The sequence below is a fragment of the Odontesthes bonariensis genome, chromosome 19 (assembly GCF_027942865.1).
Source record: "Odontesthes bonariensis isolate fOdoBon6 chromosome 19, fOdoBon6.hap1, whole genome shotgun sequence".
NCBI lineage: Eukaryota > Metazoa > Chordata > Actinopteri > Atheriniformes > Atherinopsidae > Odontesthes > Odontesthes bonariensis.
The window spans coordinates 2260036-2281421 of NC_134524.1; the positions used below are offsets into that span (position 1 = coordinate 2260036).

The following is a 21386-nucleotide window of genomic DNA, read 5'->3' on the forward strand; positions in this document are numbered from 1 at the left end:
AGGAACAACTAAAAGGCCGGTACCAGAGGACCTCAGGGTCCGCGAGGGCTCATAATTTAAAAGCAGATCAGATAGATAAGAAGGCCTAAGACCATTAAGACATTTATAAACAACTAAAAGAACCTTAAAATCAACCCTGAAACGCACGGGGAGCCAATGCAGCGATTTTAAAACTGGTGTAATGTGTTCCCGCCCTCTGGTCCTCGTCAGCACACGTGCAGCTGAATTCTGTATTAATTGTAGGTAATGAATACTTTTTTTGGGAAGACCAGAAAGCAGGGCATTACAATAATCTATTCTACTAGAAATAAAAGCATGCATCAGCTCCTCCGTGCTGGCAAGAGAGAGAAATGGGCGGACTCTGGCAATATTTTTAAGATGATAAAATCCTGTCTTTGTTACATTTCTAATATGTTGGATAAAATCCAGCTCAGAGTCAAAAAGAACACCCAGATTTTTTACATGTTGAGAAGATTTAAAGTTTTGTAGTTTGGGTAAAATGATCTCTCTCTTGTCTTCAGGACCAATAATTAAAACTTCAGTCTTGCCCTGGTTGAGCTGTAAGAAATTCTCTGCCATCCATGACTTTATATCTAAAATACAGTTTAAAAGAACGTTAACTGGTTCTAGGTCATCAGGAGACACGGCGATGTAAAGCTGTGTATCATCAGCATAGCTGTGAAAACTGATGCCATGTCTCCTGACGACATCCCCAAGCTGCAGCATGTCTAAAGACAAAGCGTGATCGTGCCTTTGAGGTAGTGGCTCCAACTCTTTGGAACTCTCTTCCTCTCTGTCTACGGTCTGCAACTTCTTTAGACATTTTCAAAAAGAATCTGGTCCCACCTATATAAAATACCTTTTATCTGTTCTTAAAGTGCCCATCTGCTCTGTAGCCTCATGCTTTTCTGCATTTACTGTGTTTTCTTATGTGTGTATATGAAATGTTGACTTGCATCGTATTGTGAAACACTTTGTGAATTTTATTTTCTGTGAAAGGTGCTATACAAATACATTTATTATTATTATTATTATTATTATTGTTATCTAAGCGAGCCTCAATGTCGTTATTTTTCAGAATATTAGACCTTCTAGATTTTGGATTTCCTCATTCAGGAATTGTTGCTGGCTTTTGGGTATGAAGTAGAACTGGTGACCTCTGGTGGATGCCATTAAATGCTTCCTCTTAATTTTCCATGAGCACAAGATAAAATTGTGATCTGACAGGCCAGATAATAGATTAAAAGTCTTACAGAGTCTTTCAGGATTATTAGTAAATATAAGATCAATTGTTGTATTTGACGTATTAGTTATTCTTGTCGCTCCTTTTATAATTTGTCTCAAATTGTAATTTTTTTCCTGACTTGATGTTCCAGTTGATATTAAAATCAGCGAGTAGGATGATTTCCTTATTCGAGTTGCAGTGATTTAAGATTGTCTGAAGATGATCATAAAACACATCCTTTGCTGAGGTTGATCCACACAAATCACAGTAAAAGACATTGCAGAGCAGAGTGATGCATTTAGACCAGTACACTCAGCGTTAACGTCTTTAGGCCACCTTATTAGTTCATGTTGAAACTTCTCTCTGACAGATTAATACTCCCCCACCCCGCCCTGCTTCTCTAGCCTTTCTAAATACATTATATCCTGGAATGCTGCTAGTTGCTGTAGATGATGATGAATGTGTCAACCAACTTTCAGATATTCCAAGTATATCAATATTAGAGTCACTTAATAAATGTTCCATTTGCTTAGTTTGTGTTTTTCCTGGTTAAAAACAGCAAAGTGTTTCCTGGTTTCATCTCCTCTCTCTGAGCTGCAGAGTTTACTGCTTAAAAAGCTGAACGTGTGCAGAACACATCAGAGCACAGTGCTGATAGCTGAGGGCACTTATAAACGCACCCTCAGCGTTCACGTTTGATCTGAGATATTGAGACCTGTGTGGCTCGGTCTGTCCAGCTCCAGTTAGAATATGTTGGTTAGCGTAGGTTAGCTTAGGGAAATCTTTTGTGTGAACTTCAAAAGGATCTAAGTCTTCTTCCTCTCTGTCATTGCAGAAACGTAGAGCCAAAGAGGGATCCAGATGGCACTGCTGTAAGGACTGTGGGAAAGTTATCAAACAATCAAATCTGAGGTATCATCAGAGGTTTCATACAGGAGAGAAGCCATACAGCTGTGACCAGTGTGGGGCAGCTTTCACTAGATTATCTCATCTAAAGAGACACCAACATATTCACACAGGAGAGAAGCCATACAGCTGTGGTCAGTGTGGGGCAGCTTTCAATGATTTATCTAATCTAAAGACACACCAACGTGTTCACACAGGAGAGAAACCTTTCAGCTGTGGTCAGTGTGGGGCAGCTTTCACTAGATTATCTGATCTAAAGACACACCAACGTAGTCACACAGGAGTGAAACCTTTCAGCTGTGGTCAGTGTGGGGCAGCTTTCACTGATTTATCTAATCTAAAGAGACACCAACGTATTCACACAGGAGAGAAACCTTTCAGCTGTGGTCAGTGTGGGGCAGTTTTCACTGCATTAGGTAGTCTAAAGACACACCAACGTATTCACACAGGAGAGAAACCTTTCAGCTGTGGTCAGTGTGGGGCAGCTTTCACTGATTTATCTAATCTAAAGAGACACCAACGTATTCACACAGGAGAGAAACCTTTCAGCTGTGGTCAGTGTGGGGCAGCTTTCACTGCATTAGGTAGTCTAAAGACACACCAACGTATTCACACAGGAGAGAAACCTTTCAGCTGTGGTCAGTGTGGGGCAGCTTTCAATAGATTATCTAATCTAAAGACACACCAACGTATTCACACAGGAGAGAAACCTTTCAGCTGTGGTCAGTGTGGGGCAGCTTTCACTAGATTATCTGATCTAAAGACACACCAACGTATTCACACAGGAGTGAAACCTTTCAGCTGTGGTCAGTGTGGGGCAGCTTTCACTAGATTATCTGATCTAAAGACACACCAACGTATTCACACAGGAGAGAAGCCTTTCAGCTGTGGTCAGTGTGGGGCAGCTTTCACTACATTATCTAGTCTAAAGACACACCAACGTATTCACGCAGGAGAGAAGCCTTTCAGCTGTGGTCAGTGTGGGGCAGCTTTCACTACATTATCTAGTCTAAAGACACACCAACGTATTCACGCAGGAGAGAAACCTTTCAGCTGTGGTCAGTGTGGGGCAGCTTTCACTGATTTATCTAATCTAAAGAGACACCAACGTATTCACACAGGAGAGAAACCTTTCAGCTGTGGTCAGTGTGGGGCAGCTTTCAATAGATTATCTCATCTAAAGACACACCAACGTATTCACACAGGAGAGAAGCCTTACAGTTGTGGTCAGTGTGGGGCAGCTTTCACTACATTATCTCATCTAAAGGCACACCAACGTATTCACACAGGAGAGAGACCTTTCAGCTGTGGTCAGTGTGGGGCAGCTTTCACTCAATTATCTCATCTAAAGAGACACCAACGTATTCACACAGGTGAGAAGCCTTTCAGCTGTGGTCAGTGTGGGGCAGCTTTCAATGATTTATCTAATCTAAAGACACACCAACGTGTTCACACAGGAGAGAAACCTTTCAGCTGTGGTCAGTGTGGGGCAGCTTTCAATGATTTATCTAATCTAAAGACACACCAACGTATTCACACAGGAGTGAAGCCTTTCATCTGTGGTCAGTGTGGGGCAGCTTTCACTCAATTAGGTCATCTAAAGGGACACCAACGTATTCACACAGGAGAGAAACCTTTCAGCTGTGGTCAGTGTGGGGCAGCTTTCACTCGATTAGATAGTCTAAAGAGACACCAACGTAGTCACACTGCAGAGAAATGATTGGCTTAAATCAACAACAATTTTTACGGCAGATAAGCAAACATTCACCTGGGAGCAGCAACTGGAACTACCAATCAGAAGCCTTGCCTTTGTTCAGATTAAAAATCTTCTTTGTGGATTACCACCTTCTCTTGTAAGGACTTTAGTTCTGAATGTTCTGTGGGGAGCACATGTTTGAAGAACCATTGAAAGTGCTTTATAATTTGTTGGGATTGCTTTAACTGGGGACGGATCTCCCGACGTTCAAGACAAACATGGCATCAATAGTGAGTTGATGGACAGAACAAAATGCAGTCTGTTTGAAAGTAGCAACATGTTTATTCTGTTATACTGAACTTATTTGTTTTGTTTAAAGTTAAGCTCCACAAAGTAGCTTTGCACCAGCTGTGAGTATTTCTGTAAACATCTGAAGAAGCAATATATCATTTCAGTTTGATGTGAAGTCGAGCTTTACACTCGTCTGTATTTCATTGTTCTGCATTTCATTAAAGGGCAGATGTTAACTTTTCTCATGCTTTTCATGTTCTTGCTACACAGATATTTTTGAAGAAATTGTGTGTTTAGTTACGAGGGAAAGTTGACCCTTATCATCTTCCCCAAAGACCCAGAAATCTTTAACGCAGTCTGAAAAAGGTTTGGAGTTGTTCCCTGTACTTCCCAGACAGCTGTATGATGCTGATGACTGAAGCTGAAAGTTAAGGCTGTTCCAACACTAAAAGGGCACGAGGCTCAACTTCAAACTGTGAAACTCTTTCAAATGTCTGTTGTGTTGGAATCAGATGTGTGAACGCATTTTAGTCCAAACGTCATGGCTGCACTGAGGGAAAAGGTAGCTAAACAGGCTAACGCTACTTTGAATTGAACCGTTTAACACGAGGAAACTGAACTGATCTGTTTGTTGCTTCTACAACTGCTCAGTTACTCACACAATCAGGTACTGAGCAGATTTACCCAACAGACATTCTGCTGTAATCTCAGATGCTCTCAATCGCGCTGCTCACGTTGTTTTAGTCCACAACTCTTCTTCTTCTTCTTATTCTGCCCCGACGGCTGCACAACTTACCCAGAACACCCGTTGGCAGAGTGTGCACACGACACCCTTATACTTTATTGGATTGTACCTCAAACTCAAATGCTGATCATTTAAACCTGCTTCAGGCTGTTTTTGTTCCTTTTTTTTTTTTTTTTTGTTTTGTTTTGTTAGTTTAGTTTAGTTTATTCCAAGCAAAAAAATTATACAGAACAAGCGGCTAAGTACATTACAATTTTTGTACAATACACAAACTGAACTAATTCGTAGTATTTTAGAAGTACATTTATACAACTTAGATTCAAATAAGCTTGGAAAGCTTAGAAGGAGCGTCTCTGCAGCCCAGATGTTGAACAGCTGGCTGTGAGTTTCTGTCCATGTTGTCTGATGACAGAGTTCACCTGAGTTACCTGCTGACGCTGTGTGTGACATCATCAGCTGAGCTGTTGCTAAGCTACAGAAACAACAGCCCGACCCACTGATGGAGACCTCTGAAGGTTTCTACCACACCTTCCTCTCTGCTACACTTCAGCTGATTACATTTTATTAAGTTCTCTGTAACAGCAGCTGATCTTTAATAATAACTAATCCTGCAGGGATATAATTTACCTTCAGGGATTAATGAGTATTGTTGAGTTGAATTCAACTGATCTCATTTACAAAACTGATTTTGTTTGATTCATTGAAATGTTGATAAAACTTTATCATAAAATCACATTCACCTAGTTAATGATAAAGTTTCCCGTCTCATGGCCTCCCCGTCCCAACGAGATGCTGTAAGGTGTGGTTGAGGTGCAGCTTTGAGCTTTCTTTCTGAGGCAGAAACTGAAGTGTTTTACCTTCTGTCAGTGTGAGGTCCCAGCCTGGAGCCCTGAGGCGCCCCTGAGTGTGAGAGTCTCTCCCCTCGCCATCCTGGACACATGCCTAAAGTCTCTGAAGGATAGGTGGAGGCTCTAAGTTATGGGGAAATGTCTTCATTTGTAACATTCAGTCACAAAACAAAAGAAACTCCTTAAGGCTAAAATAACTTCAATGATTACAAATCGGTGGAGGTCTGCTTGGGGCCCAAATGCTAATAACTCCTTTCAACAGCGGCATTCCTCATCAACTGTGACAAACGGGCATTTGTAAAGTCATTAATAAAAATGTAGGAGGATCTCCGGGTGAGAAGGAGCAGGAACAACGAGCGCACAAAGACAAAAGGTGCTGGAGCAGAGCTGATGACCCCCTGAGAAATCTGCCAGGAGCCGCCACTGAGTTACTATGATAAAACCTGCATGTAAAGCAGAAATAAATGGCTGTAGAAGTGAAATAAATCTCCTTCTCTCAGACTGCATCTTCTGCAGCCATCAGAGCTGTTTGTGTTGAGTTCAGCTGCATATTTTCTGATAATCTGCAGTAATCTAAACTGGACTAAAGTCTCTCCCAACAAATATATACAGGATACAGTGAATTATGATTCCAACTGTTTATTTACAGCTCAGCATAAAGAACATACAATGTTCAGTAGATTTTACATGAAATGTTTATTCTTGTTTTAACACTGATGGAGCAACAAGCCTGAAAGAGATACAATTATTTTCCGATATATAACTTCTGTCTTTTGGGTTTTATCTTTTATGTATAATGTATAATTTCTTCATTTTTCAACTTAATAAAATATCTGAGTAGTACACAATCTGCTTCTTTATCATATATTAGTGCTTATATATATATATATATATATATATATCACATATGTTACAGAGCAGAATATTCTATTACTGCTGAGCCTACTATGAATGTTAAAATACGCTGACTCATGAGTCCCGTATCATGCCTACATGTATCACGTTTGCAGAAACAAAAATCCGGTTAAAATCAGTTTTGTATTCAGCGATTTATGATTGATTAAATGCACTGACGCTTCATGGCTCCAGCCAGACAGATTACACTGAGTGGAGCGATGACCGGTCCAAGATGGCCGCCCCAGGTTACAGGCTGAAGGTTTGCTTTGGTGTCCGAGGGCTCTCAGCAGGATGGATGGACCGGAGGTGTCCCATCATGGAGGATGTGTTGGCATGAAAGGCCAGTTCTTGTGGGCAAATCAAACACCGCAACTTCAGCAGACAGAAAAGAAAGAGATAAGCCATCACTTTTTAAAATGTGTGGAATAATGGCCGTAAGCGCTTTGTTTGGGATATGCGCTAAATAAACAAGTCCAAAATGAATGTATTGTCCTACATACCTTAGATTCTTAAATGTGCTGCCCCCTTATTTTAAGAAGAGAAGTATATTAGCATGCATACCCATAATAATAATAAAGCTTATATTTACAGTTGAAAAACAAAAACAAGCAAACATCTTGCATCACACAACAGTATATTGTACAATAGTATCAGCTTATTAGGAGAAACCAAGGTGAAGTGATCCCAAGCCACAGAACGTTTCCTGCCAGAAGCCATGGAAAAGAGCAATGAATTGAGTTCAATTGTGACAGTTTGGGATTCATTTTACTTTTGTAGAGAACAGCGCCCCCAAGTGTTCAAACGATGAGAGACCTCTGAACCGTGGTTCCACCGAACAATGCGTTCTGCGCTTCTGACGTCATCAATCACCTGATCAGCGCCATCTGGTGTGAGAGCGAGAGAGAGAGAGAGAGAGAGAGAGAGAAAAAGGAAAAGAGGAAAAAGAAAAGGAGAGAAAAAAAGAAAAAAGTGAAAAAAATAAGAGAGATAAAAAAGAAAAAAAGGGGAAAAAAGAGAAAAAAATTAGAGGAAAAAGAGGAAAAATAAAAATGAGAGAAAAAAAAAGAGAAAAAAAGAAAAAGAGGAAAAAAGAAAAAAAATTAAAAAGAAAAAGAAAGAGAAAAAGAGAAAAAAGAGAGAAAGAAAAAAAGAGAGGAGAGAGAAAAAGAGGGAGAGAGAGAGAAAAAAAAGAGAGAAAAATAAACAAAAAAAACAAGCACCGACAATGGATTCTGCCCAAAGATGCACCTCTGGGAACAACAGCTGGAACGGGCCAACCTGGACATGTTCCCCCTCTGAAATGACTGAAATGAAGTGTTGCAGCACTTTGGGGGACAATAGATAACAGGTGAGCACCTGAAAAAGCCTCGACTGGGTTACTGATCCTAACAACTCAGCTGGGAGGAGCTAACTGAACTAAGACGAGACCGAGGTCTAAAGCTACAGGACGCTTTGCTCATCACCTTTGGACAGTTTTTGGTTGACTGTTGTAGAGGAACTGCTCCCATCGTCCAAATATATCTAAGAGAGCAAGAAGTGTCCAACAACCGTCTCACGGCTCTAAACAACAGAGCTGCTGTCCCGTTGGCTCTCAGTGTAAACCGTGATGCCATCATTCACAACACGAATAGAATCCGTAACGTGATGGAGGGCTTTGAGTTCTCCCAGGAACCTGAGAGCTTTGTTGTCGGTGTTACCTTCCTAGTAGGGTCTCCCCTGACACCTTGCCTCAGGGGTGGGGTCAGGCTTGGATTGACACAAAGACCTTGATGGAGCAGCACCAGATTGTGAACGCTCACCTGCCAGGAAAGGGAAACTGGGACACACCCGAGGGGTCAGGCCCAGAGAAGGAGCTCACCTCCCAGGAAAGGGAAACTGGGACACACCCGAGGGGTCAGGCCTAGAGAAGGAGCTCACCTCCCAGGAAAGGGAAACTGGGACACACCCGAGAGGTCAGGCCTAGAGAAGGAGCTCACCTCCCAGGAAAGGGAAACTGGGACACACCCGAGAGGTCAGGCCTAGAGAAGGAGCTCACCTCCCAGGAAAGGGAAACTGGGACACACCCGAGGGGTCAGGCCTAGAGAAGGAGCTCACCTCCCAGGAAAGGGAAACTGGAACACACCCGAGGGGTCAGGCCTAGAGAAGGAGCTCACCTCCCAGGAAAGGGAAACTGGGACACACCCGAGGGGTCAGGCCCAGAGAAGGAGCTCACCTCCCAGGAAAGGGAAACTGGAACACACCCGAGGGGTCAGGCCTAGAGAAGGAGCTCACCTCCCAGGAAAGGGAAACTGGGACACACCCGAGGGGTCAGGCCCAGAGAAGGAGCTCACCTCCCAGGAAAGGGAAACTGGGACACACCCGAGGGGTCAGGCCTAGAGAAGGAGCTCACCTCCCAGGAAAGGGAAACTGGGACACACCCGAGGGGTCAGGCCTAGAGAAGGAGCTCACCTCCCAGGAAAGGGAAACTGGGACACACCCGAGGGGTCAGGCCTAGAGAAGGAGCTCACCTTAGAGATAGGAGGAGCAGCTCCTGGGAGGTGGCCCCGGAGCAGAACCAGTCCAGTTACTGTCCTCTTGTTCATTGACAGGAATCTCAATTAATCCGTCTTTATTAAAATGTGCACTCTTTCCACCTTAAAGCCTTTCACTCTTTGCTTTGGCCTCTAAAACCTGGAGACATTTAAACTCTTTGAGCAGCTCTCACAGGACTTGAACATATGATCTCCGAGTCCCAAAGCAGTTTATTGCCCCTCTGAGCGATGCCTCCGCTGCTTTGTGCTGCTTTCTTGGCACTTTTTACCTGAGACTGATGAGCACAGACACTATCTTTTAGTCTTCCAACATGTTTCCTGTGAGACAGCTTTGCTCATCAACTGTCTCTGCTTTGTTCAGCTGCTCGGTGTTCTGTCTCATGCTCTGTATCCCAATAAAGTCTCAGACTCGTTGGTTTCAAACTTTGAACACTGAGAAAGATTGAGTGGAACCTGGAAAAGGCTTGAACTCAGTCCCTATGAAAAGAAAATGAAAAGAGAAAGTTTAGGATTCAACCTTTCAGTGTGTAGTTGGTGCATGTAGTTGTCTTATCCACCAGTAACCTCACATTTCCCCTGATGATCGAGGGAAGAAATGCTTTAAACTTCCTCCTCCTTTTCCTCCAGTTTCTTCCTGCTCTGCATCCTAGACGTCTCCTCTTCAGCTCATCCAGATTTGGGGTATTTTTCCAGCCATTTTTTGGGCTTTTGTGAAGCTCAGTTAGCTGCACCAACAGGTGAACAACTTTCCCATTGCTACGGTTACGCATCATAACAGCTGTGAAAACCTACCAGAGTGACCAGCAGAGGTCCTTCCAGCAGCATCCACACCAGCTCAGAAACATGTTTCAGAAGTCTCTGTTTTCACACAGAAAATCTGAAGAAGATGCAAAGAATTCTGGGATAATGGTGCTGACCTGGTTCGGTTCCACCTGAACCCAAAACATTTAATCCGGAGTTAAAAGCTTCCATCCAATACGTATCATCAATCTACATTTATAAATAACTAAAGCTGAGACATGAGTTTATCATTTTATTTTTTGAACTAGAATTATATTACGGTGGAATTCTGCAGTTAAAGAAAGAGGAAAACCTCCATTTAACCAGGAGTTACAGCAGATTAAATCTATAAGTTAGTGTGAATATAAACATATATGGTGAAAAACACTAACTTCATGGTGGCACTGGAGGACACTCAGGTATTCTGCAGAAGCACAGGAGTTCATCCCCTTCAGCTCATGAATATCTGACGGTGATTCCTGCTTTTAAAAGAATCAATGAGAAATCCCCAGTGAGACGACGCTGCCACCAGGAGGTCAGATTGGAACATTACACTATTGTTTGGATCCAGCACTGTGTTCTTCAACAACCTTCAGTTTTACAGATCATTACGGAGGTGAAAAAAGTGAACACAAACTCCTGAAAAACACTGAAGCACAGAAGCAGCGCTCAGTGTGCTTTGGGAGCAGGAACCCCAGAAAGACTTCTGGGGACTGAGGGGATTTTCCTCATTTTTACGTCCCTTCATTCATTTGCCTTTTTCAAGCACTTGTTATTACTTATTTGAATTGGCTGATGTGACAATTCTTCATGCTGCTTTCTGCTTTTGATTAGTTTCAGGTGTAGTCTGAGTAAGAGGAGAGAATAATGCAAAACAAGAAACTGCAGCACTGATCTGACACGGCTGGATCTCAGCAGGAAACACTCCCTGAGAACCAGATCTAACATGTGACTTCCACTGCGAGTCAGCTCAGTTACAAACTGGGTTTAACTTCTGAGGTTGGTCTCTGACTGAGAGACTGTCTCTGTCACGCTAACAGCCCCCCCGGCTGGCTCGCCATGTTTTGCCACATTTACACAACATGACGGGGTTCATTCGGGGGAGGTGACTTCACTGATGACCATCTGCATTCAGGAAGACCGTCCTGCGTAACATTCAGTGGCTACAGCGACTGTCTTGCATTTCTGGAGGCTACTTCCTGTTCAGCCAGGACCATAGCTTAAGTCATGAGCATCATACAGCTGTCTGGGAAGTACAGGGAACAACTCCAAACCTTTTTCAGACTGCGTTAAAGATTTCTGGGTCTTTGGGGAAGATGATAAGGGTCAACTTTCCCTCGTAACCAAACACACATTTTCTTTAAAAATATCTGTGTAGCAAGAACATGAAAAGCATGAGAAAAGTTAACATCTGACCTTTAATGAAATGCAGAACAATGAAATACAGACGAGTGTAAAGCTCGACTTCACATCAAACTGAAATGATATATTGCTTCTTCAGATGTTTACAGAAATACCCACAGCTGGTGCAAAGCTACTTTGTGGATCTTAGCTTTAAACAAAACAAATATGTTCAGTATAACAGAATAAACATGTTTCTACTTTCAAACAGACTGCATTTTGTTCTGTCCATCAACTCACAATTGATGCCATGTTTGTCTTGAACGTCGGGAGATCCGTCCCCAGTTAAAGCAATCCCAACTAATTATAAAGCACTTTCAATGGTTCTTCAAACATGTGCTCCCCACAGAACATTCAGAACTAAAGTCCTGACAAGAGAAGGTGGTAATCCACAAAGAAGATTTTTAATCTGAACAAAGGCAAGGCTTCTGATTGGTAGTTCCAGTTGCTGCTCCCAGGTGAATGTTTGCTTATCTGCCGTAAAAATTGTTGTTGATTTCAGCCAATCATTTCTCTGCAGTGTGACTACGTTGGTGTCTCTTTAGACTATCTAATCGAGTGAAAGCTGCCCCACACTGACCACAGATGAAAGGTTTCTGTCCTGTGTGAATACGTTGGTGTGTCTTTAGATTACCTAAGCTAGTGAAAGCTGCCCCACACTGACCACAGATGAAAGGTTTCACTCCTGTGTGAATACGTTGGTGTCTCTTTACACTAGATAATGTAGTGAAAGCTGCCCCACACTGGCCACAGATGAAAGGTTTCTCTCTTGTGTGAACACGTTGGTGTGCCTTTAGATGATATGATGTAGTGAAAGCTGCCCCACACTGACCACAGATGAAAGGTTTCTCTGCAGTGTGAATAAGTTGGTGTGTCTTTAGATTGCCTAATGTAGTGAAAGCTGCCCCACACTGACCACAGCTGTATGGCTTCTCTCCTGTGTGAATACGTTGGTGTTTCTTTAGATCAGATAATGTAGTGAAAGCTGCCCCACACTGACCACAGCTGTATGGCTTCTCTCCTGTGTGTATACGTTGGTGTCTCTTTAGACTACCTAATGTAGTGAAAGCTGCCCCACACTGACCACAGCTGTATGGCTTCTCTCCTGTGTGAATGCGTTGGTGTCTCTTTAGATAAACTAATTGAGTGAAAGCTGCCCCACACTGACCACAGCTGTATGGCTTCTCTCCTGTGTGAATACGTTGGTGTGTCTTTAGACCACCTAATGTAGTGAAAGCTGCCCCACACTGACCACAGCTGTATGGCTTCTCTCCAGTATGAATTATCTGATGATACCTCAGATTTGATCGTTTGATAACTTTCCCACAGTCCTTACAGCAGTGCCATCTGGATCTCTCTTGGGCTCTACGTTTCTGCAATGACAGAGGGGAAGAAGACTTAGATCCTTTTGAAGTTCACAAAAAAGATTTTGTCTAAGCTAACCTACGCTAACCAACATATTCTATCTAGAGCTGGACAGACCGAGCCACACAGGTCTCAATATCTCAGATCAAACGTGAACGCTGAGGGTGCGTTTATAAGTGCCCTCAGCTATCAGCACTGTGCTGTGATGTGTTCTACACACGTTCAGCTTTTTAAGCAGTAAACTCTTGCATGTTGCTCTTTTACTAATTCTTTTTGTCATGATGAAACTCTGAAAAGGAACTTGAGCTACAATATTTCAGATAGATAGATAGATAGATAATAACGTCTCATAACGTCCACGCCTTGTAGCGGTGTGAGGGCTTGCGTGTCTCAATGACCCCAAGAGCTATGCCAGCGGGAGTGCCTCAATGCTTAGCACCCCCGGCAGGGTCACCCATGCTGGACAGGTCAAAGGGTAGAGGCCAGACAAAATGTGGACCACCTCACCCCGAAGGTAAAAAGGGTTAGCGTAGGGCCAACTACCTTATCTAGAAAAATACAGTTACAGAAGCACCGATGATAAGAATCCAAGAAACACAAGTCATGGGAAAGGAAGGGCCTCCAAACAGGAGGCTTATGACGCAGGGCAGTGAAAGCCGAAAGGAAGCTGCAAGGCCGACTCCCCTTCTGAAACCCAAGACAACCATAAAGATAGGTACATGGAATGTTAGAACAATGTACGAAACTGGGAGATCAGCACAAGTAGCAAAGGAAATGAGGTAGTATAAAGTCTCTCTACTAGGGCTGAGTGAAACAAGATGGCTACAGGCAGGAAAGATTAGGCTAGCAACAGGAGAGATGCTACTGTATTCTGGTCACATAGATGTAACCCTCTAGGTTATATATCACCTCCTTTTATTTATTTTTTTACTCACCTTATATATTTATTTGAATACAATGCATTGTAGGCCTTTTCCATTTTATTACACTTACCTTTGATGCTTTGCGCCTTGCCAAAGTCTTAGACATACACGTGTATTTTTTGTTGACTTTAAAACACGCAGTAAATGTTGTGTTTGCTACTTTCCTACTATTTACTACTGCCAGTAAATGCATCACTTTCCCCTGTTCTACCTTACTGGTCAGTCAAGGGCAATATCAAGTTTGCGCAATTGTGATGGCTGGGAGGTGGGAACGGTAACGGAGGTGTATGAGTCAGCTGTACGGGCGGCGTGAGTCAGCAGGTGGCGGCTCTCGAAGAAGCTGGATTTTATGCTGTTGTGGATTATCGGATGTTTTACCAACTATCGGGAGCTACAAACATTTCGGACATGTGGCCTGGATTTTGGAGATTGTGGAGTACAGAACCAGACCAAGCCCGTGATCCAGAGTGGACTGTTGGACCGGAGTTGGAGCAGTTTTGAAGCCGTTCAGTTAAGACTGGTAATCCCTGGTGGGGTGAGTAACGCGTTCCACCTGGTTGTGCTGAGAGCCGCCATCGTTGGGACTGCTATTCTGCGGACGTATGCTAAATAAGAGCTATCAGGCCTGCAACGATATATGAAGCTACGGGACTGCTTTATTCCTGCAAGAGACTGATTCTGTGACGTTTGATTAATTTATTTTGTTGGCTCTTTTTGGGTTTTGGTAACTTTTTGTTGTTTAAAGTTGTTTTTGTTTTTGATTTGGGATTTATCTGTTTTAGCACTGGTTGTGTCGGGTACCCAATTAACAGGTGTGACAGGAAGCTTCCTTGTGCTATTGTTTATTAATAATATTACTGTGATGAGATTGAACTGTTACATGTTTAAAGTGCATTGCCCTTGGGTTTCTTCTACTGACCAGTACGGATTATTAAACTGGCATGTTATGTCATACTACCATTTTTCCTTTTTTATTTTAGTATAAGGTTAAAAGCTATATTGCACTTTGCTTTCGGTTGTATGGTAAGCGAGCCTAGTCTTGTTAATGCGATCAGTTGCGCACTCTATGCACAACATACACTGTTACCTGTTAAGAGACTCATTACTCGTGAGAGCACAGGTGGGCAGCCGTGGCCTAGTGGTTAGGGAGGTGGACTTAAGATCAGAGGGTTGCAAGTTCAAGTCCTGCCATTACCTCTCCCTACACCTCTATTCATGGCTGAAGTGCCCTTGAGCAAGGCACCTAACCCCAGGGCTTGTAACCAATACCCTGTATCTAACTAGATGTAAGCTTTGGATAAAAAGCGTCAGCTAAGTGTAATGTAATGTAATGTGTGCAGAAGTTGTTAGAGTGTAGGTCAGAGAATTTGGGCGTTGTTCATAGGGGAAACGTGAGCAACGGGTTACATAGAAGATGGAGCTCACCACTCAGAAGGAGTCGCCCTGATGCTGGCAAAGGAAGCACAGAGAGCACTCATTGGCTGGGAGCCGGTCAGCTCACGCATCATAACGGCCAAGTTTGCTACAAAGAAAAGCAACATCAATCTGAATGTTATACAGTGCTATGCTCCTACTAATGACACGGAGGAGGAGAAGAAGCATGCTTTCTACCAGCGACTTCAAGCTGTGTTGGACAAAAGTAGAAACAAGGACATCACTTTACTTATGGTCAGATAACACAGGCCATGAAGAGGTAATGGGAACACAAGGGCTAGGTAAGATGAACGAGAATGGGGAAAGATTTGCAGATCTGTGTTCGCTCAATCAACTAGTGATAGGAGGCAGCATCTTTATCCAGAAAACCAGATCGACCACATGTGCATCAACCGGAAGTTCCGACGACTGTGGAGTGATTTAAGGGTGATGAGGGGGGCAGATGTGTCATCAGACCACCACCTTATTGTGACGTCAGCACGGCTGAGGCTGAAGAAACACTCCACAAACACCAATCCACGTAAAAGATTCAATGTAGGCCTTCTCAAGGATAAGGACATCCAGACAGCATTCAAACTCAGCATTTCAAACAGGTTTCAGCCACTGCAGGAACTCTTTAAAGAGGAGGATACAGATATTGAGAACCAGTGGCAACAGGCCACAAAGGGCTGGCTGGACACATGTGAGGAGGTCTTGGGCAAGACGAAACAACATCACAAGGAGTGGATGACCTTCCACACTATGAAGAAGCTAGAAAGGCCAGACAAGATCAGAGAAGGCAAGGGCACAGGAGGCCTACACAGCAGCAGACAAGGAAGTTAAAAAGAGCATCAAAAAGGACAAAAGAGACCACTTTGAGGACCTAGCCAAGCAGGCAGAGGAAGCTGCAGGGAAGGGAAACCTGAGGGAGCTCTACTTGACGACAAGAAAGCTAGCAGGTAAATTCCAACAAGTAGAGAAACCAGTTAAGGACGAAGAGGGCAACCCACTTACAACAACAGAACAGCAACTTAGAAGATGGGCAGAACACTTTAATGAGCTATTAAACAGACCAGCCCCAGAGGCACCTCCAGATATACCACCTGCAAACACAGAGCTACCTATCAACACGGGAAAACCTACAAAGGTAGAGGTCAAGAAGGCCATCATGTCTCTAAAGAACGGGAAGTCAGCAGGACCAGATGAAGTACCAGCAGAGGCCCTCAAGGCGGACATAGTGAGCTCAGTCAACATACTGCACAGCCTTTTCAGTAGGATTTGGGAAGAGGAGCATGTTCCCCTGGAGTGGAGGGAGGGCATACTCGTTAAGGCGGTAGCATGGTTGCCGCGTCTGTCACGGCGGTGTCGCACCGTGACGTCAAAATGACGTTTCAGGCCTGGCGCTTCCCTTGAAAAGACGGCGCAGCGCGTTGTCGTGAACCAGTCGATTTTTGTAACTTGGCGGCGCCGAGCACAACGAACCGGATGGACCGATGTGAGACCAGGCTAAGTGGGGAGGTGCATTTGTAAAGCAGCTGTACGAAACTGCAGTGAAACAGCACAGGGAGCACGTAAACTCCCCAAACTGGTGCACAGAGATTGGCAGAACTTTGGGGAAAGAGAGAGAGTTCTGTAAGAATGTGTGGAAGCAGCTACGGGACAGATACGTGAAGGCAAAGAAGAGGGCAGAGACTCTGTTGATGCCGGGGGCTTCAAACCTTCACCTCTTTTAATTGAATTAAAAAATTAAAATGATCCGAAAACTGCAGCAGTATCATTAATTACAGTATTCCTGCTCTTGACAGCGGCATTGTTTTCTTCTCCCCTTTCGTGGTTGTAGAGTAGAGGTAACCTTCACGTAGCAGCGCCACCTCTGTGACGGAGAAAATTGCAACTACTGGCGCGCAACAACTTGCGCCACTATATAGGGTCCTATGGCGGGCACGAACTCGTGACGTCATCAACACCGCTCGCGCGAGCAGACGCAGCAACCATGCTAGAGCCTTAAAACTACCGAAGAAGGGGGATCTTGGTAAGTGTAACAACTATAGGGATTATGCTACTGTCAACAGCAGGGAAAGTGTTCAACAGAATTGTCCTGGAGAGAATGAGGGATGTAGTGGATGTCAAGCTGCGAGATGAACAGGCAGGTTTCCGGAAGAACAGGTCCTGTGCTGACCAGTTTGCCAGCCTACGCATCATAATAGAACAGTCACTGAATTGAACTCTCCTCTCTACATCAATTTCATAGACTACGAGAAGGCCTTTGATAGCATAGATAGAGACACCTTGTGGAAGTTGCTGCGGCACTACGGGATACCAGAGAAGTTTGTATCTCTAATCCGGAACACATATAAGGACATGAAATGCAGAGTAGCCCATGCAGGACAGCTAACAGAGAGCTTTAATGTGAAGACAGGAGTACGTCAGGGATGTTTACTGTCGCCATTTCTTTTCATACTGGTTATTGACTGGATTATGAGGACTACTACTAGAGGAGGGAGAAATGGGATCCAGTGGACACTTTGGACACAGCTGGAGGATTTAGATTTTGCCAACGACCTGGCACTCCTCTCACACAACCACAAACAAATGCAAGATAAAACATCCCATCTGGACAGAACATCAATCAGTACAGGACTCAAGATCAGCAAAAAGAAGACTGAACTCATGAAGATTAACATTACAAACAGCACACCAGTCACAATTGGAGGGAAATAGGTGAAGGAGACAGAGTCCTTTGTGTACTTGGGAAGTGTGGTTGACCGGCAGGGGGGCACGGATAGGGATGTAACAGCCAGGATAGGGAAAGCAAGAGCAGCCTTCATCATGCTTAGGAACGTCTGGGCCTCCAGAGTGATTCGCATAGCCACCAAACTCCGGATCTTCAACTCCAACGTCAAGTCAGTATTGCTCTACGGATCCGAGACATGGAGAACCACAAAAACAACACAACACAGGATACAAACATTTATAAACACTTGTCTGAGAAGGATCTTTAAGATTAAGTGGTCAGACAAGATCAGCAACCTGGAGCTGTGGGATAGAGCAGGACAAAACCCGGTGGGAAGCCAGATCCTCAAGAGGAAATGGTCTTGGATAGGGCACACCCTTAGGAAGACACCATCCAGCATCACAAACCAGGCACTAACCTGGAATCCACAGGGTAAACGAAAGAGAGGAAGGCCAAAAAACAGCTGGAGAACAGACACAGAGGAGGAGATGAGGAGCATAGGCAACAGCTGGCAAGACCTAAGGAAGAAGGCCCAGAGACGAGTGCAGTGGAAGGGGGGGGGGGGGGGGGGGGGAGAGAGAGAGAGAGAGAGAGAGAGAGAGAACCGCTGGTTTAAAGGAATAAAAGTAACAGCGGTGGTAATACATGACATTCTTTACACTAAGCCTCTGTTCCAGCTTACAACTCAGAGGTCTGCAGCCATTCAGCTCAACAGCCATCAGGGAAACACAGTCCGTTTTAACTCAACCTGTTTCTCTTTGTTAAAACAACTCTACAAACCTGTCATCTAACCATTAAAGACCCAGAATATTACCACCAGGTTCAATTCATGTAACCCAGAGTAACCCAGAGACTTTAAACACAAAATGAAGATTAGCTCCTGAACCTCTCAAATCTGCAGACAGAGCCAGAAAAAGTCCCACCACAACAATCTGCCCGCTGATTTTCTTCCAGCAGATCATTCAGCCTGCAGCACATGTTGAGTCTGAGCACATCTGGATCTGCAGCTCAGAGAGAGGAGATGAAACCAGGAAACACTTTGCTGTTTTTAACCAGGAAAAACACAAACTGAGCAAATGGAACATTTATTAACCCCTTAACGTTTTTATGTCCCGCTTCAGCGCAAACCCGGAGTTTTCCTCAGCCCGCCTTTATATGTACCTACATATGTTATATACCGTTGGAAAGCTAAGGGTCTTGTGATTCCAATTATGTATCCAGGATACAATCAGAAGTGTGGACGCAGTTAACACTTATGTAAAACCAGTCGCAACAAAAAAAAAGTGTCAAAGTCACCTATAAAGCCTCACAGTATTGTAAGAAAAGAAACAATTCCAATAAAAACGGTCCTGTCACGTTGGCAAGGATCCAATTGATGTTCTCCAGTAAAATAGTTGGTCTACAACAAGTATTTTGCCCACAAAGACACAAAGTCTGCGGCGGCTAACTTTCAGAATTTCTGTCAGAAGCATATTTTTTAGCCTACAGGGCAGTGGAAGGAAATGGTAAGGTTTGCTTACCTATTGTTCCTGTTGTGGTTAGAAGCAAGGCTAGCAGCATCAGTTCTGTCACGTACGCATTACTCGATCCAGGAGCCAACACCAGTTTAGTGTCGGAAGAACTCACCAAGAAACTCAAGGTTAAGGGCAAGCCTGCCAGGTTAGACCTTTATACAGTAGGACGCAGTCGAGAAGGAATATTTACTGGAAGTGTGGACCTTGAGATAGACTCACTGCACGATGGCAGCATGTACACGCTTAATGGTGCGAGAACACTAAATAAGTTAAACATAGGACTTATCCGTCTAGCTACACCTGATGAGACGGCCAGATGGGATCACTTAGCGGACATTCCTATTCCCAGTGTCAACTCCAAAGATGTGCACCTTGTTATTGGACAAGATGCACCACGTCTTCTCAGAGCTGAAGAATATCCTGTAGGAGGAGATAATGACCCATATGCTACCAGGACGTTGCTTGGCTGGGCCATAAATGGACCAATTGATTGCAAGGAAAGAAGGAAGGCCAGGGCCTACTTCCTCAAGCCCGATCATAGCCTGCAAACTCAGGTGGAAAGGTTTTGGAAACTTGATGACCCCACACACAAGAACAATCTACCAATCAATGACCACAAAGTCATTAAACTGTGGGAAAATTCATTCTCCAAAGAAGGCTCACACTATAGCTTAGACATACCTTTCAAAAAGGAAACCGTGACATTACCAAACAACATCAACTTAGCAACACAGACTACGATTACTGGAACGCAGACTAAGAAAGAACGCAGACCTGAAAGAGAAGTATGTGGAGGCGATGAAGTCGACCATCGACAAAGGTTATGCAGAAGAGGTCTCAGCTTCGTCACTTGACCGCAGCGATAGCAAGATCTGGTACCTCCCACATCACCCAGTGACTCATCCCCGCAAGCCTGGAAAGGTGCGTGTCGTCTTTGATTGGGCTGCTAAGCAACGTTCCTTCTGAGCTGCTCGCACAGTCTCAGCGCACAAGAACATCTATGCAGCGCATAAATTAAAATTCACCATAATCGTATTAATTCTGCCAATGATACGGCTTACTTACGCTATGCAGCCAATCAGAGCATTGATGGTGCTTGCATATGTGCCCTGCCCATACGCGCCGTGCAGGTTAGCTAGCTAACAGTGAGACGCAACCCCTTATCATGGCGAAACGAACGGGCAGCGCCAGCGACACATCCACTCACCGAGCTAAAGTAAAAAAGAAATGCGGTTCTTTTAGGATGGAATGGCTGTCTGAGTGCAAACAGAAGAACAAGCGCTGAAACTGGGTCAGATTTTTTCTTTTTCGAGCGAGAAAGGTCTACTCTGCAAAACAAGGCTGCAAGCATGACTCTCACATATAACAGATAACATACTACACATCTCATGAACAACAAGATATTTGTCTTTTTCATTTTAAGTGGGCCAAATCGCTCAACCAGAGGATGAGCCGGCTCTGTTCCTGGTGGAGGGGTTCAGCTCCGGGTTCAGCTCCGGGTTCAGCTCCTGCTTCAGCTCCTGCTTCAGCTCTGGGTTCTGCTCCTGGTTCTGCTCCGGGCTCAGCTCCGGGTTCAGCTCCGGGTTCAGCTCCGGGTTCAGCTCCGGGTTCAGCTCCTGGTTCTGCTCCGGGCTCAGCTCCGGGTTCAGCTCCGGGTTCAGCTCCGGGTTCAGCTCCGGGTTCTGCTCCGGGTTCTGCTCCGGGTTCTGCTCCGGGTTCTGCTCCTGCTTCAGCTCCGGGTTCAGCTCCGGGTTCAGCTCCGGGTTCAGCTCCGGGTTCAGCTCCGGGTTCTGCTCCTGCTTCAGCTCCTGCTTCAGCTCCGGGTTCTGCTCCGGGTTCTGCTCCGGGTTCTGCTCCGGGTTCTGCTCCTGCTTCAGCTCCTGCTTCAGCTCCGGGTTCAGCTCCGGGTTCAGCTCCGGGTTCAGCTCCGGGTTCAGCTCCGGGTTCAGCTCCGGGTTCTGCTCCGGGTTCTGCTCCTGCTTCAGCTCCTGCTTCAGCTCCGGGTTCAGCTCCGGGTTCAGCTCCTGCTTCAGCTCCTGCTTCAGCTCCGGGTTCAGCTCCGGGTTCAGCTCCGGGTTCAGCTCCGGGTTCTGCTCCTGGTTCTGCTCCTGGTTCTG

General features: G+C 44.6%; 1 protein-coding gene and 1 pseudogene across 1 annotated transcript in view; both read left to right on the forward strand.

The window, feature by feature from the left end:
- The window catches only part of LOC142369455 (uncharacterized), a 5399-nt gene extending 1092 nt beyond the window's left edge, over positions 1-4307 (forward strand). The window contains exons 2-3 of the mRNA XM_075451810.1: positions 16-47; positions 2150-4307. Of these exons, the coding sequence (XP_075307925.1) occupies positions 16-47; positions 2150-3851 (1734 nt within the window). The 3' untranslated portion in view covers positions 3852-4307. The remainder of the gene's footprint in view (positions 1-15; positions 48-2149) is intronic.
- An 8356-nt stretch (positions 4308-12663) lies between these two features.
- Positions 12664-19695, forward strand: LOC142369456 (uncharacterized; annotated as a pseudogene).
- The last annotated feature ends 1691 nt before the right edge of the window (positions 19696-21386 follow it).